At 48.7% G+C, this 16378-nt stretch overlaps 2 protein-coding genes across 3 annotated transcripts; both read right to left on the bottom strand.

Annotated features, from left to right (window-relative positions):
- Window positions 1-497: 497 nt before the first annotated feature.
- tfr2 (transferrin receptor 2) lies at window positions 498-11379 on the bottom strand. 2 transcript variants are annotated; one of them, XM_047586185.1, is made up of 17 exons: window positions 11219-11371; window positions 9104-9298; window positions 8835-9021; window positions 6656-6796; window positions 6477-6585; window positions 6157-6399; window positions 5929-6068; window positions 5678-5853; window positions 5482-5601; window positions 5313-5395; window positions 5138-5201; window positions 4977-5044; window positions 4616-4686; window positions 4374-4458; window positions 2785-3009; window positions 2535-2675; window positions 498-851 (listed from the first exon to the last, which is right to left on the bottom strand). In XM_047586185.1, exons 2-17 carry the CDS (start codon window positions 9288-9290, stop codon window positions 597-599), a joined length of 2295 nt encoding a protein of 764 aa, XP_047442141.1. In that variant the 5' UTR covers window positions 9291-9298; window positions 11219-11371; the 3' UTR covers window positions 498-596. The 2 variants fall into 2 exon arrangements, with proteins under 2 accessions (XP_047442141.1, XP_047442148.1); XM_047586192.1 differs by having other exon boundaries at window positions 705-851; window positions 2768-3009; window positions 11219-11379.
- A 390-nt stretch (window positions 11380-11769) lies between these two features.
- LOC125009919 (H-2 class II histocompatibility antigen, E-S beta chain-like) lies at window positions 11770-16123 on the bottom strand. Its single transcript, XM_047588172.1, has 6 exons — window positions 16018-16123; window positions 15668-15940; window positions 13709-13922; window positions 13317-13384; window positions 12756-12869; window positions 11770-12472 (listed from the first exon to the last, which is right to left on the bottom strand). The coding sequence occupies exons 1-6, from the start codon at window positions 16070-16072 to the stop codon at window positions 12447-12449; spliced, it is 750 nt and encodes a 249-aa protein (XP_047444128.1). The 5' UTR covers window positions 16073-16123; the 3' UTR covers window positions 11770-12446.
- Between the last annotated feature and the right edge of the window lie 255 nt (window positions 16124-16378).

Genomic DNA, 16378 nt, shown 5'->3' with positions numbered 1-16378 from the left:
CAGCCCCATGACGTCACAGCCAGATGGTGGCGCCGACGCTAAACAACACGTAGCGGTGGCCATATTGACTCGCCCTGGTTCTTCCTGTTTCTTGACACTTGTGGAGATGAGGAGTTATGAATGACGTCCTCCTCTTCCTGTACCATAGGCACTGATATTTGTGTTAAACATTAAACATTCGACTCAAGTGATTTTTATTGATCTGATAAAAGAGTCAAAGTCTCACCCACACATACTTCAAACAACATCAGAGACTAAACTCACTCAATGTCCAGATCAGAGAGGATCCTCCAGGATCAAACCAGAGTCCATGAGTCCAGAAGAGTTTCCATCCATGAGATGAGACTCAGGTCCTGGTTCAGTTTCTATAAATCAGGGATTTGTCTCATGTTTGTGTTGAAGTGTGTGATGACAACAGATCAAAGGAGCTTTGTGAGGAGCTCAGAAAAAGAGTTGTTGTTGCTCATCAGGCTGGAAAACGTTCCACAACCATCTGTAAAGAGTCTGGAAGCCACAAATAATCCACAGGAGAACAGCTGTGTGTTGTGTATCAGTGTGTGTGTGTGTTGTGTATCAGTGTGTATGTGTTGTGTGTCTTAGTGTGCGTAGGTGTGCGTGTTGTGCACGCTCCACACGTCTCCGTTCAGAGCGTTAGCCGCCCCCTGTAGCGTCCAGGTGAACAACGCTAGCTGACGTCTGAAGCGTTTCTCCTCGAAGCGTCCGGGGTCAGAGGTCAGCAGGGTCAGGTGATCACTGAGCGCGCTCAGAGTGTGGTCGCCTCGGCCATGGATCACATGACGGAACGGCGTCTCCACAGCAGACACGTACTGGGACAGGAAGTAGTACTCCACCTGGAGGACATGTTTGTAGTTTATTACCTCCATCAAGCATGTATGTACGAGTGTTGTAGGAGGGTGTAGCATGTAGCATGCAGCTAATTTCATGATACGGGTGTAGAGGTGTTAGCAGTAGAGTAGATTTCATGATAGTGTCTTGTTTGGTGTAGCATGTAGCATGTAGCTAATTTCATGATAGGTTGTAGGACGTGTGCATGTAGTACCTCTGTAGGTGTGTAGGAGCGTGTGATGTAGCATTGTCTTCATGTCAGGTTGTAGGAGCGGCATGTAGCATGTAGCTACCTCATGATACAGTGTTAGAGCGTGTACTGTGTACTCATGAGGGTGTTGTAGGAGCGTGTAGCATGTGCTAGCTACCTTCATTACGGGTGTGTAGGGTTAGCATGTAGCAGTACTACTTCATGATACGGGTGTTGTAGGGTGTAGCATGTAGTACCTTCTGATACGGTGTGTAAGCGTGTAGCATGTAGCTAATTTCATGATACGGATGTTGTAGGAGCGTGTAGCATGTAGCATGTAGCTAATTTCATGTAAGGTTGTGGAGCTGTAGATGTGCATGTAGCTACCTTCATGATACAGGTTGTGGAGCGTGTCATGTAGCTACCTTCGATAGGTGTTGTAGGAGCGTGTAGCATGTAGCATGTAGCTACCTTCATGATACGGGTGTTGTAGGAGCGTGTAGCATGTAGCATGTAGCTACCTTCATGATACGGGTGTTGTAGGAGGGTGTAGCATGTAGCATGTAGCTACCTTCATGATACGGGTGTTGTAGGAGGGTGTAGCATGTAGCTACCTTCATGATACGGGTGTTGTAGGAGCGTGTAGCATGTAGCTACCTTCATGATACGGGTGTTGTAGGAGCGTGGATGTAAAGTAGCTCTATGTACGGGTGTTGTAGATGTAGCATGTAGAATGTAGCTACCTTCATGATACGGGTGTTGTAGGAGCGTGTAGCATGTAGCATGTAGCTCTTCATGATACGGGTGTTGTAGGAGCGTGTAGCATGTAGCTACCTTCATGATACGGGTGTTGTAGGAGCGTGTAGCATGTAGCATGTAGCTACCTTCATGATACGGGTGTTGTAGGAGCGTGTAGCATGTAGCATGTAGCTACCTTCATGATACGGGTGTTGTAGGAGCGTGTAGCATGTAGCTACCTTCATGATACGGGTGTTGTAGGAGCGTGTAGCATGTAGCTACCTTCATGATACGGGTGTTGTAGGAGCGTGTAGCATGTAGACTCATGAAGGGTGTTGTAGGGCATGTAGCAGTAGAGTAGCTACCTTCATGATACGGGTGTTGTAGGAGCTGTAGCTGTAGCATGTAGCTACCTTCATGATACGGGTGTTGTAGGAGCGTTAGCATGTAGCATGTAGCTACCTTCATGATACGGGTGTTGTAGGAGCGTGTAGCATGTAGCATGTAGCTACCTTCATGATACGGGTTGTAGAGCATGTGATGTAGAATGTTCTCAGATACGGTGTAGGAGCGTGTAGATGTAGCATGTAGCTACCTTCATGATACGGGTGTTGTAGGAGCGGTCTGTAGCATGTAGCTACCTTCATGATACGGGTTTTGTAGGAGCGTGTAGCTTGTAGTCCTTCTGATCGTGTTTAGCATGTAGCTACCTTCATGATACGGGTGTTGTAGGAGCGTGTAGTATGTAGCATGTAGCTACCTTCATGATACGGGTGTTGTAGGAGCGTGCGGTGATCGGATCGTGCAGGTCGCTGTAGTCGATTCCTCTCTGAAGTGTCTCTGCTGCTCGGCTGTAGTCTCCTCTGGCACTGAAGACCCACTGAGGGGACAAACCTCTGGACTGAAGACACAGAGACTCAGGTGAAGCTCAAGTGAACTGATTCTTCCAGGTGAGCTGAGTCTTTCAGAGAAAGTTCAGGTGAAGTGAGTTACCTGTTCAGGTGAGTTACCTGTAGCTCTGCTGAGTGTCTGTTGAGCTGAGCGCTGAACTGCAGTACTGTCTGGGCGTAGGAAGTGATGCGTAGGGGCAGGATGTGGTCGTGGACCAATCGCAGCACCATCTCCCCGACCAGCTCCCCAAGGCTCCGCCCCGTCACCCCCAGACGACCCCCCAGCACTTCCTGGAGGCGGGAGGCGGAGTCCAGCGGCGTGTTGACAAACGGGTACGCTCGGTCCTGAACGCACACGGGAGACTAGTCACATGACAACATCACTGAGCCAATCAGGAGAGACTTAAAGGACCAATCAGGAGAGACTTAAAGGACCAATCAGGAGAGACATAAGGGACCAATCAGGAGAGACATAAGGGACCAATCAGGAGAGACTTAAAGGACCAATCAGGAGAGACATAAGGGGCCAATCAGGAGAGACATAAAGGACCAATCAGGAGAGACATAAAGGACCAATCAGGAGAGACATAAGGGACCAATCAGGAGAGACATAAGGGACCAATCAGGAGAGACTTAAAGGACCAATCAGGAGACAGATAGATTGATAGAGCCCAGAACCACAGATTGGAACCTATAAATCATGTTTATCCTGGATAGAAGGAGTGGAGTCCCTCATGGCTCAGTGTTGGGGTCTCTACTAATTCATTCTCTATATCGGTGACATCTGTGATGTATCAACACTGAGAATCATATTATTCACTGATGACACAAACACCGTTTCATCTGGAAATAACCCTCAGAGACAACTGATGTAAAGACGTGGTCTGACTCAAACCAAATAAAACTAAGACGTTATCTGGAAACAATAAATCATGACCTCATATATACATATGTAATAAGGTAGCAAAGATATGATAGTACCATACTTAGACTAATGTGTGTCTGGGGAAACACTGAAGCATCTACAAACAATAACACACATAAATAAACACAACACACACGTCGTTTGTGTGTTTGTGGAGTAAAGTGGATGAGGAACTCAGACACAGAGAAAATGTTTCACAGTTTATAGAGAAATATAAAGAGATTATTTTGTCATAGGACTGAAGAGGAGGGATGTGAAGCTCTTTGATTATTATGAATATGTAACAGAATAATCACCTATTTATCCAGACCAGCCTGTTACTGCTACTTTTCAGTGCTTTAAGTCACTTATTGGAAGTATTTTTATTGTTTGTTTTTCAGTTGAACTAAAACTAAAACCTGGGTCTGGGTTTAGACTCTAGTGATCCACCAGGTGGATGGATAGAGTCTGGTTTAAAACGTGGTTCTGTAGCTTCACTGTGACTCCGTGTGATGGAGGATGAGCTCCTCCTAGTGGTTGGTGGAGTGGATGGACTGACTCTATATTATCCCTTACTTACGTCATCCCCGTGAATAAATACGTGATATTTAATATTATATGTTGTTTAGGTAGTAAAACCATCTAGCAGCCTGTATGATAGCCGCATGCTACATGTGTGACTTTTCTAACCATCAAACTGTGAATATTTCTGCTTCATGACAGTGGGGTACTTAGTTCACATGCACCACTGACTCTGATGTAGCATGTAGTTAGCATGTAGTTAGCATGTAGTTAGCATGGGTACCTCGGTGAATCTGAGCTCCATGGCTGGGACTCCTGCGAAGGCCGTGAAGCTGTAGGCTCCACTGTTCAGGTAGAGAGGCTTCAGACTGGAGCCCAGCAGCAGGTCATACATGAAACATGGAACATACATGACCATTATCATATACATACACACACACACATGTATCATATATATATTTATATATATGTGATCATCATCATGTATGTTGGTCATGTGTATAACTGGTGTGTGTTCAGTCTCACATCCTCCAGCTGCCTCCGTCTCTCTCAGCCTGGCTGAAGATGGTCTGACCCCCATGTTTAGGATGCTCCACCTTCATCATCATCATCAGGTCAATAACAGGACGTATGGAGACATGCAGAGACATGCAGAGACATGCAGAGACATGCAGAGACTTTCAGAGACATCAGGACATGTTTCATAACTAAAACTCTGATGGACTGAAGCGTTGGTCCACAGCTATAACAGGGTGCTGGTCTAGCAGAGAGGCCAGAGACCAGATCATCAGGGTCTGCTAAATACTGATCCCTATGTGGGACTCCTGTCTTAGGACGGAGTGTCCTCAGTCCTCTGGACAGACACACAGACAGACATCATGTTCACCTGTCTAATGGCAGCATCCAACACATCAACCAGCAGAGGACTGGTGTAGGCCGACAGGACGTCATCACCTGAGAACAGAGGGACAGAGGGACAGAGACAGATGTCTGTTTACTGGCTGCAGAGTGAAGGCCTCCTCTGATTGGCTGAGAGCTCAGTGTTACCCATGATGCACTGGTCCAGACTGAAGTAGGCCACAGCCTTCAGATGCAGCATGGACAGGTAACCCTGGAGACAGGGTCAGAGGTCAGAGGGTCACCATGGCAACCACAGGGTCAGAGGTCAGACAGTCACCATGACAACCACAGGGTCAGAGGTCAGAGGTCAGGGGTCAGGTACCTCGAGCCATTCGGTCGCTCCAACGTTTCCAAAGTCTCCAGCGTCCCAGCTCACAAACAGTAGACTCCTTCTGGGCCTGAAACCTGGAACCAGACCCAGATTTAGTCTCATTCAGGTCTCTGAGGTCTGCAGACCCCTGCAGGACCAGCCCCCCCCCCCCCCTCCTCACCGTTCTTCACCATGGCTGAGAAGGTTCGGGCCAGTTCCAGGAGGATCGCTGTTCCAACTCCAGACTTCACGGCTCCTGGACCCAGCGAGTCCCTCTGGGCTCCCAGGATGATGTACTGGTCTGACAGGAGACAAGGGGTCACCCCACCTCCTCCTTTATACCCCACCACCTCCCTGATGGCCCTCCCCCTCCCTACCTGGCTCCACCCGGCCCTCCAGGGAGGAGAAGATGTTGTTGAGGAGGACCGGCGTCATCACGTTGTGGACCGACATCTGGACTCTGCGTCCGGAGCTGAAGTCTGGACCGACCACACAGCGAACGTAGGGCAGCCGGCCTCGCCACGATGGAGGACAGGACGGCCCCATCAGCTGGCTGGGGCACAGAGGAACCAGGTCACAGAGGGGGAGGGGCTTATCAGAGCACGGCACCTATGTGGGCGGGGCTTACCTGAGCAGCTTGGCAGCCACAGTGGCGGTGATGGGCAGGACTGGGATGAGCGGCAGACCGGACGACTGGATGGGCGGGAACTGGGTCTGATTGAAAGAGGGGAAGCCGGGGGTGAAGGGGTCACCTGACCCCAGGTGGACCTGTGATTGGACGACACAGAGGGCGATGCTGATTGGTCGGAAGGTGTCCAGTAGCTCAGCTGTGTGTGTGTGTGTGTTTGTGCTTTACATGTTCAGACACGGCTGTGTGTGTGTTCAGCCCGAGGCGGCGGGGGTCCTGGGGCAGGTCGGCGGGGTCGGGGTAGATCAGAGCTCCGCCCGCCCCATTCCTCTCGGCCAACCACACCTTCTCAGCAAAACTGACTCCGCCCCCGACGCGCATCACCACCACACAGCCGACCGCCGACACGCCTGCACTCTTCAGCCAATTAAAATCCTCCGGGCGGCCATAGTTGGCGTAGACCACGCCCCCCTGCAGAGAGACAGAGACAGTTGGTTACCATGGCTACCATGGCTGCCGTGGTTACCGTGGTTACCACAGTGTCTCACCGTGGTACTTCCTGTGGCGCTGTACGGACAAAAGTCCAGCGGGTTGAGAGGAATCAGTTCTAAGGTCAAACCTCCAGAGTCCAGCAGACGCAGAGAACTCCTCTGTGACCTGGCAACAAACAAACAAACAAATAAATAAATAAAAAACAAGCCCTCTCCACCACCTGTCAGGCTCATACCTGTCAGGGAACTGCAGCGTGGCGTAAAGAGACTCGGTCCAGGTGTGATCCATCTGCAGCTTCCTGAGGCGACCGAAGATCTCAGAGGCCAGAGCTGTTCCCTCAGAGGAGCCGGGAGGATGAGGAGCTCTGCTGACCAGCCTGGGGAGACACACCTGTCCTGTCAATCCACCAATAACAGCGCACAGGTAACACCTGTACCCAGGTAACTCACTCTGAGGGAACACCTGTACCCAGGTAACTCGCTCTAAGGGAACACCTGTACCCAGGTAACTCTCTCTAAGGGAACACCTGTACTCAGGTAACTGACTCTGAGGAAACACCTGTACCCAGGTAACTCACTCTGAGGGAACACCTGTACTCAGGTAACTCACTCTGAGGGAACACCTGTACTCAGGTAACTCACTCTTAGGGAACACCTGTACCCAAGTATCTCTCTCTGAGGAAACACCTGTACCCAGGTAACTCTCTCTGAGGGAACACCTGTACCCAGGTAAGTCTCTCTGAGGGAACACCTGTACCCAGGTAACTCTCTCTGAGGGAACACCTGTACTCAGGTAACTCACTCTGAGAGAACACCTGTACCCAGGTAACTCTCTCTGAGGGAACACCTGTACTCAGGTAACTCACTCTGAGGGAACACCTGTACCCAAGTATCTCTCTCTGAGGGAACACCTGTATCCAGGTAACTCTCTCTGATGGAACACCTGTACCCAGGTAACTCACTCTGAGGGAACACCTGTACCCAAGTAACTCTCTCTGAGGGAACACCTGTACTCAGGTACTTCACTCTGAGGGAACACCTGTACCCAGGTAACTCGTATTGAGGGAACACCTGTACCCAGGTAACTCTCTCTGAGGGAACACCTGTACCCAGGTAACTCTCTCTGAGGGAACACCTGTACCCAGGTAACTCACTCTGAGGGAACACCTGTACCCAGGTAACTCTCTCTGAGGGAACACCTGTACCCAGGTAACTCTCTCTGAGGGAACACCTGTGCCCAGGTAACTCTCTCTGAGGGAACACCTGTACTCAGGTAACTCACTCTGAGGGAACACCTGTACCCAAGTATCTCTCTCTGAGGGAACACCTGTATCCAGGTAACTCTCTCTGATGGAACACCTGTACCCAGGTAACTCACTCTGAGGGAACACCTGTACCCAAGTAACTCTCTTGGGAAACCTGTACTCAGGTACTTCACTCTGAGGGAACACCTGTACCCAGGTAACTCGTATTGAGGGAACACCTGTACCCAGGTAACTCACTCTGAGGGAACACCTGTACCCAGGTAACTCTCTCTGAGGGACCACCTGTACTCAGGTAACTCTCTCTGAGGGAACACCTGTACCCAGGTAACTCGTATTGAGGGAACACCTGTACCCAGGTAACTCGTATTGAGGCAATACCTGTACCCAGGTAACTCTCTCTGAGGGAACACCTGTACCCAGGTAACTTGTATTGAGGCAACACCTGTACCCAGGTAAGTGGTATTGAGGGAACACCTGTACCCAGGTAACTCACTCTGAGGGAACACCTGTACCCAGGTAACTCTCTCTGAGGGAACACCTTTACCCAGGTAACTCGTATTGAGGCAACACCTGTACCCAAGTAACTCACTCTGAGGAACCTGTACCAGGTAACTCGATTGGCAACCCTGTACCAAATAATCACTTGAGGAACACCTGTACCCAGGTAACTCTCTCAGAGGAAATACCTGTATCCAGGTAACTCTCTCTGATGGAACACCTGTACCCAGGTAACTTGTATTGAGGCAACACCTGTACCCAGGTAAGTGGTATTGAGGGAACACCTGTATCCAGGTAAGTCGTATTGAGGGAACACCTGTACCCAGGTAACTCACTCTGAGGGAACACCTGTACCCAGGTAACTCTCTCTGAGGGAACACCTTTACCCAGGTAACTCGTATTGAGGCAACACCTGCCAGTAACCCTCAGGACACTACCCGGTAACTCGAATACTTTCAGGTAACTCTCTGAGGAACACCTGTACCCAGGTAACTCACTCTGAGGAACACCTGTACCCAAGTAACTCTCTCTGAGGGAACACCTGTACTCAGGTACTCATTAGAACCTGTACAGTAGTGTATGAGAACTCTGTACCAGTAACTTCAAGACCCATAATACTGTGTGTTTTACTGTAGTCTGAGATGAACTCTACCTGACCGTGTTGTGGATATCTTCATCCTTCAGCAGCCTCCTCATCATCACCCTCAGCTCTCCCAGGTAGAGCCCTGCCCCTCCCTCTGTAGGTGAGTTAGCCCCGCCCTCCTGCTGCCCGTACTCCTGCCCGCAGCCCTGGGAGAGGTGGCACCGCCCACTGAACATGGCGTAGGCCAATAAAAATGCTGAGGAGAGAGAGAGAGGCCCCACCCACTTCAGTCACATGAATGAACTGACCAATCACAGAACAATCAGTGACGTGTTTACCAGTGGTGAACAGGACGACTCCGCCCACACACAGCAGTGCGCAGGCTCTCCGGTAACCAAGGCGATACCTCAGCATCAAAGCTGTGATGTCACTGACAGGCCCCACCTCTTCTTCCTCCTCTGATGTCACAAGCCTGAGCTCCACCCCCTGAGCTCCTCCCACTTCCTCGTCATCTGACACGTCCATCAGGAAGACTGGAAAGAGAGAGAGAGGAAGTTCATCCAATCACATGAGACCGTGGCTACGTAGGTTCAGTCAAAGCTACATTTGGTGGCAGACAGGAAATTATATTAGTCAACGTGTCAGGTTCAAACTTATTCTTAATTAATGTTAGCTTACCTTAGCCTCAACAAAAAGAAAACACCACCAGCTTTAATTTACTTCCATTGCTGGTATTTAAACCATATTGTAGATCAGTCAATTAATACGTCATCACAACCAAACACATTTTCCCAAACGGTCATAAAGATTTATATTTAACCAATTACAACAAAAGTCCTCAACGTTTGCTCTTCAGCTTCCAAAACTAAAGCCAAAACATGTGAATCTGAGACACTCGAACGTCCCTTTCAGTTGAGTCTTCGTCTGAGTTTCAGTTTTTTTCCTCAGCCCCCCCCCCTTCACTTCCTACACTAACAGCCAATCAGAGAGCAGCCTCAGGGCTGTGGCTCCACCCACTTGATTGAACCAAATATGAAAACATTTATTTTAATATTAAGTGATTAATGAATGTGATTAATGAAGCATCTGCAGCAGAACGACTGTGAACGTGTCTCAGTTTGTCCAAGTAGCGTTAGCGTTAGCACCAGCTGATCCGGTAGTGACAGGCAGCAGAACCAACCCATAAAGATGGAAGACGCTAAACAGCACGTTGGTCCTCTCCATGGGACATTTGAGGACAAAGACACCAAGAGGGACCAGTGGAGACACATAAAGTATTATCACACTCTGCAGGAAGGAGTTTTCTTTCCAGCTTCAAACAGCACATGAACCAAGCCAAGCATACGTTAGTCGGGGATTCTGCTAGCACTTGGGCTAACGCGGCTAACAGCTGGAGACAAACCAAGACAAACCAAGACAAAGACAAGCTGCCAATGCTGCTGCTAATATGTGTCCACTCCTGCAGCCACTGTTCACTGGGAGACACTGTTCTCAGCTGCAGCAGCATTGGAATAAGAAGCAGTCAGCTAATGTGGACACATGGCGGACAAAGAAAGATGTTCAGTGCAGATATATTCTCTTCTACCTGGAGTCTGTTTGATCATCAACAATGAAACAATGAAAAGAATCAATAGAGATTAAACATGAAGGAGATTTAATCTGATTAATCTGAATTAATCCACATCAACCTGAGATTAATTAATATTTTTAACAGCTCTAGTATTAAAACATTTATGGTGTTTAACATGTTTAATTGACCCTTCTGATTGACACCTGTGATTGGTCCCTGCTCCACCAACCAGAGCGCTGCTACCACAGATACTAGCCTATAAAACCACACAGAAGTCAGGATCATACGTCAGCTTCTTTGTTGAGCTGATGATGTCATGACACTGTTGAGGAACAGGTGCTAGTCCAGAAGGAGTAACATGTAGTATGTGACATTTAGCATTAGTATATAGCATGTAGCATAAAGCATACAGAATATGGGAGCGTACCTATGTTCCCCGGTCACATACAAGGTTGGGGAACATCGGACCTGGGGAATATAGGGACGATCCCCAGACTATAGCATGTGACATATAGTATTTAACATGATACTTTATTGATCCCCACTGGGGAAATTCAGGCATGTAGCATATAGCATTTAAACATGTGCTGTGAACATCATGTATGCTAAAACTGTCCAGAGGCAACGAGGAGCTAACATTAGCTAACATGCTAATGTTAGTGGAGTTTTTTTTTTCTACGATGATGCATGGTTACTGTAACCCAGCAACAGTAACACGAGGGGGCGGGCTTAAGAAAAATAGCCCGACCCCTCGGGGCGAAAACTTCCTCGACTGACACCAAGCCTGGACCAAACTAGACCTGGTCCAGATTTAGTCCAGACCTGGTCCAGATTTAGTCCAGACCTGGTCCAGACCTGGTGGCTGAGACAGGAAGAGACTCACCCTCTGATCGGACCCTGGTCTCAGATCAGAATCCAGCGCTGGTCCTCTGGGTCCGGTGGTGACGGTCTCCAGGTCTCCAGTCAGACCTGATCCAGTGAGGCTCTGTCCTGTGCTGTGATTGGCTGCTCTGAGGGGTCAGAGGTCAGCTGTGTTTGATCTGGTTTAACTTTATTAACAGTCAGTAAACAAACAACCAGAGACGGTTCAAGAGTCCAAAGATTCAAACATGTTGATGATGGAGCAGCTGATTGAAACCAAGCCCCAGCCCCAGGTCCAGGAGCAGGTCCAGCCCAAGGGCCAGGAGCAGGTACAGGTCCAGCTCCAGACAAAGGGCCAGGCCCAGGTCCAGGTCCCACAGATCACAACATGTTGAACTCAAACCTGTTGTTATTAATTCTGGTCCAGGATCAGGGTTACCTGGGACCAGGTCTACAGACATCTGATGAATAAACTCTGTGTTTACTCTAAGTTGTGATCCATGGTTATGGTGTCTCCACAGTCTCAGAGGTTCTATCAGACTCGTCCTCTCTCCCTTTAGTTATAGACGCTGATGTTTTTAACAGTTTTATTGAAGTTTCTATTTCAAGCACATATTCCACACTTCCCTTCGAACAGTCACACATCCACAGGGACAATGAAAATAAATAAGAAATAAATGACTGAATAAAATGGAGGAATGGATGAACAGGGTCCAATAACATAAGTAAAATAAAAGGCAGTATCAATAATCTTACATTCATGTTGTCCAGATAAGTTGTCCCAAACATATGACACTAAACTCTGTTTACCTACCTTTCCTCTATGGACACAATCAAACATTCATTTATGATCTGAAAAGGAACTGACTTGTATATGAGGATGTCAACATCTCAAGCATAATTATTATAAGAACAAGAAATCGCTTGACCTAGTTATGAAAAACTAGGTCAAGCGACACATCCAGAACCGTTCTGTTATAATAAAATAATAAAATAAAACCGGATGTTATGAACACAGGAAAGCATCACATGTCAACATGTCATCATGCTCCAGGGCTGCATTTTTCTGATGGTTCAGAGCAGAAACTTGTCCAGACTCCGGTTTATAACACAGCCTTCATCACTCTGGAAGAAAAGAGCCCGAAAAACGATCAGAACCACAACCCAGTCCACGACCAGGACCCAGACCAGCAGAGTACCAGAATCCAGGGCCAGAACCAGAAATCAGAAAGCATAGACAGGAACCTTCCTCAGTTAGAGGAAACCAGAATCCGTCCTGGTGAAATCAAAGAGAACAGACTCACGTCATTAAAACTAAAACATTAGAAAAGACCAAAGAAAACAATCTAGACTGAAACCAGAACGAGAACTGGTCTAAAGATACAGCATCAGACTGGAAGGGTCTCAAATTAGACTGGTGTGAACTGGTTTAAACTGGTTTAAACCAGTGTAAATTGGTTTAAACTGGTTTAAACTGGTTTAGACTGGTGTGAACTGGTTTAAACTGGTTTAGACTGGTGTGAACTGGTTTAAACTGGATCAGACTGGTGTGAACTGACCTCTGGCCTTCCTCTTGTAGTAGATGAATCCAGCCAGAGTTAAGATCAGACCCAGGATCAGACCTGAGGCTCCAATGGCCAGTTTGTTTCTCTCTGACTCAGGCATGGACGGATCTGAGGACACAGGTAGAGAGAGACAGGTGAGACAGACAGGTACAGAGACAGACAGGTGAGACAGACAGGTACAGAGACAGACAGGTAAAGAGACAGACAGGTGAGACAGACAGGTCCAGAGACAGACAGGCATAGAGACAGACAGGTGAGACAGACAGACAGGTATAGAGACAGACAGGTACAGAGACAGACAGGTGAGACAGACAGGTACAGAGACAGACAGGTGTAGAGACAGACAGGCACAGAGACAGACAGGTATAGAGACAGACAGGTAGAGAGACAGACAGGTACAGAGACAGACAGGTGTAGAGACAGACAGACAGGTATAGAGACAGACAGGTGTAGAGACAGACAGGTACAGAGACAGACAGGTGTAGAGACGGACTGACAGGTGTAGAGACAGACAGGTATAGAGACAGACAGGTGTAGAGACAGACAGGTATTTACTCCAGTCAGTGATCAGAGGTTCTTTCAGGCTGGCGTGTTCCACCACACATGAGATCTTCTCTCCAGACCTGGAAACAACACAAACACAAACTGGATCAAACCTGGACCAGGACCAGGACCAGGACTCACCTGGGGGTGTACTCCAGGTGGGAGTGGGTCTGGTAGGACCAGGACCAGGACTCACCTGGGGGTGTACTCCAGGTGGGAGTGGATCTGGTAGGACCAGGACCAGGACTCACCTGGGGGTGTACTCCAGGTGGGAGTGGGTCTGGTAGGACCAGGACGAGGACTCACCTGGGGGTGTACTCCAGGTGGGAGTGGGTCTGGTAGTACCAGGACTCACCTGGGGGTGTACTCCAGGTGGGAGTGGGTCTGGTAGGACCAGGACTCACCTGGGGGTGTACTCCAGGTGGGAGTGGGTCTGGTAGTACCAGTCCCCGTCCTCCAGCTCCTCAGTGGTGGTGACATCAGAGCTGACTTCCTGTCCGTCTCTGGTCCAGCTCACTTTGATGGTTTTGGGGTAGAACTTGTAGACGCTGCAGACCAGCATGTCAGGGTGGTGGCCACCAGAGGGCGTGGTGGAGCTCATCACCACGTAGGGTTTAACTGGAACACATCAGAACAATAATAATAATAAAGATGAGATTGTAGAAGTATTAATTAATATTTATTACTGTTATGTACTATATTATAATTAACGAGGTCAGATTTAACACAGGAAATGTTTAACAGATCTGGTACCAGACTTCACTGACTACATCTCAGTACAGAGTCACTAAATGGATGTTTAAGTGTATGAATTGTTGTCGGTAGGAGGATGGAGGGTAGATGGTGTCAAAAGCAGCAGTGAGGTCCAGAGGATGAGGATACTGATCTGGCCAGAGTCTGAGGAGAGGAGGAGGCCGTTTAGTACTTTGAGGAGGGCTGTTCCAGTGCAGAATGACAGACTTCATATAGGGGGTTATTTTGCAGAGGAAGGGAAGGTGGAGGAATGGACGCTGTTGTGGATGGAGACTGTTTTGGACTCTTAAAAAAAGAAAGGAAGGCCTGACAGTTTTCAGATGTGAAGGATGAGGCAGTGTTGTCATGGGGCTTCAGAAGGGAGTTTATGGTGTTTGTCCAGTTGATGGAGTGCTGGGATGCACCAAGGGGCAGAGTGTGTGGGAGAAACAGTTGTGGTGTTGATTCAGTGAGCAACAAGTTTGGAAGTGTTGCTCGATGGGGCGGAGGGAAGTGGCCAGGCTATGGGAGAGAGCAGTGGTGGAGCTGAGGGAGTGATTGATTTGCTGTCGCCCATTATCAGAATAGTTGGAGCAAAGAGTGGGCGTGGTGTTGGAGTCCCTGCAGGGTCATGGCCGGGGAGATGGAGTGGCAGCGATGTGGCCTCCGCTGCAGGTGGTGAGAGGCTGCCATGGCGGTGCGTCGTAGCGTCGGTGGGCTTGGTGGAGCTCCTGTGGGCAGCCTCTCAGAGTGGTTTCCTGTGTGAGGCCGAGGATGACGTCCGGGAAGCACTGCACTGCCAGACAACAGCAGGGAGGGAGCCCTGCGCCGGCGGGAGGCCACGCTGGGATGCTGCCAGCGCCTGCTGGGAGGCCCTTGTCTTGCCGGCCTTAAGGTAACAGGAAACGAATCGGCATGTGCCCGGGTGGTGGCCTTGGCAGGCTGGAGTGGAGCCTCGGAGCCTCGGTCCGATGGCCGGGGGGGAGGAGGCCACAGCATCACCGCTGATCAGGATCTGGTTCGGGTTGGAGGCCAGGTTTCTGCCAGGACACGACAGACTCAAAGCGGTTGGAGAGGGTGAGGCGAACTTAAGGGACATCTTTGTTGGTGACTTTGTTCCTGTCTCAGATGAGGACTTTGGACCAGAGCCGCTGTTTTTTGTGTGTGGAGGTGGATGTGGGTGGATGTTGACTAGCAGGGTCCCAGGGTATGGAGGTATGGAGGTATGGAGGTACAGTGTCTTGGTGGGGCTGCCTTCAGGGAGGCGATGCAGAGGACTGCTCATGGGCAGCGTCCAAACACAAAGACAAAAAGGTCTGATTTGGACCTCAATTCCTCTGGGTCGGCAGATGTCCATCTTTGTACGTCTTTGTCTGGATCAGAAGCCGTGTCTGGGTGGGACAGCTGTCTGAGCCTGCACCAGCTAATAATATTAACACATTATTATGATTATTATTATTATTAGCTGGTGTAGTGTCAGGGTTTGACCAGCAGGTGGAGACTGTTGATCAAGAATATCCTTATTAACGATGAATAATTAGTGGTTAATAATGAGCTGACTGAGTTTTAAAGTCGTTCATTAGTTAAAGTTCAACATCTGATCTGAAGACGTTACACAAACATCCACTCACCTGATTTAGTCAGAACATTCTGGTACCAGAGTTTAATGTTGTTCAGACAGTACCTCTCCTTCTGAGCCTTCCTCGTAGCCAGGATTGAAGGATCATTGTTGAAACGTTCAGCGTTCATCACACCCATCTCAGTGTATCCAACAAACTTCCCCAAACTACTGCTGAACCTGATGTACTCCAACTTGCTGTAAAACATAGAGTAGCTGTACTCGATGTCATTAAGTTCACTGGAGTTAAACACACAACGATCCACTACAAAATTCATGAATGCATCTGTAAAGAAACAGAAGCAGACATTAGATTATATATGACAGATACAGATATTATATATTATATATAGTAGTAGTTACGTGTGGAGCAGAGGCTGGTGAAGAGGAGCAAGACTGTGATGAAGGATGAAGACATGATCCTGTGTTGACTGAACAAACACTGACTGAGTTTGACTGAGAGTAGCTGGAAAAACCAGAGGAGTCACATGACCACGGAGAGTCACCTGTTACCAGGCAGACTGCTCTGGTTCTAGGTTAGACCAGAGGAGTCACATGACCACGGAGAGTCACCTGTTACCAGGCAGACTGCTCTGGTTCTAGGTTAGACCAGAGGAGTCACATGACCACGGAGAGTCACCTGTTACCAGGCAGACTGCTCTGGTTCTAACCAGGTAGTAATCTCTGGGTTTGTGCGATGAAGCCCATGCGGAAGTACAAAGAC

Source organism: Mugil cephalus, chromosome 1 (genome assembly GCF_022458985.1).
Source record: "Mugil cephalus isolate CIBA_MC_2020 chromosome 1, CIBA_Mcephalus_1.1, whole genome shotgun sequence".
In the NCBI taxonomy this organism is placed as follows: domain Eukaryota; kingdom Metazoa; phylum Chordata; class Actinopteri; order Mugiliformes; family Mugilidae; genus Mugil; species Mugil cephalus.
The sequence above is the reverse complement of the archived record's forward strand: the minus strand, read 5'-3'. Positions and strand labels throughout refer to the sequence as shown.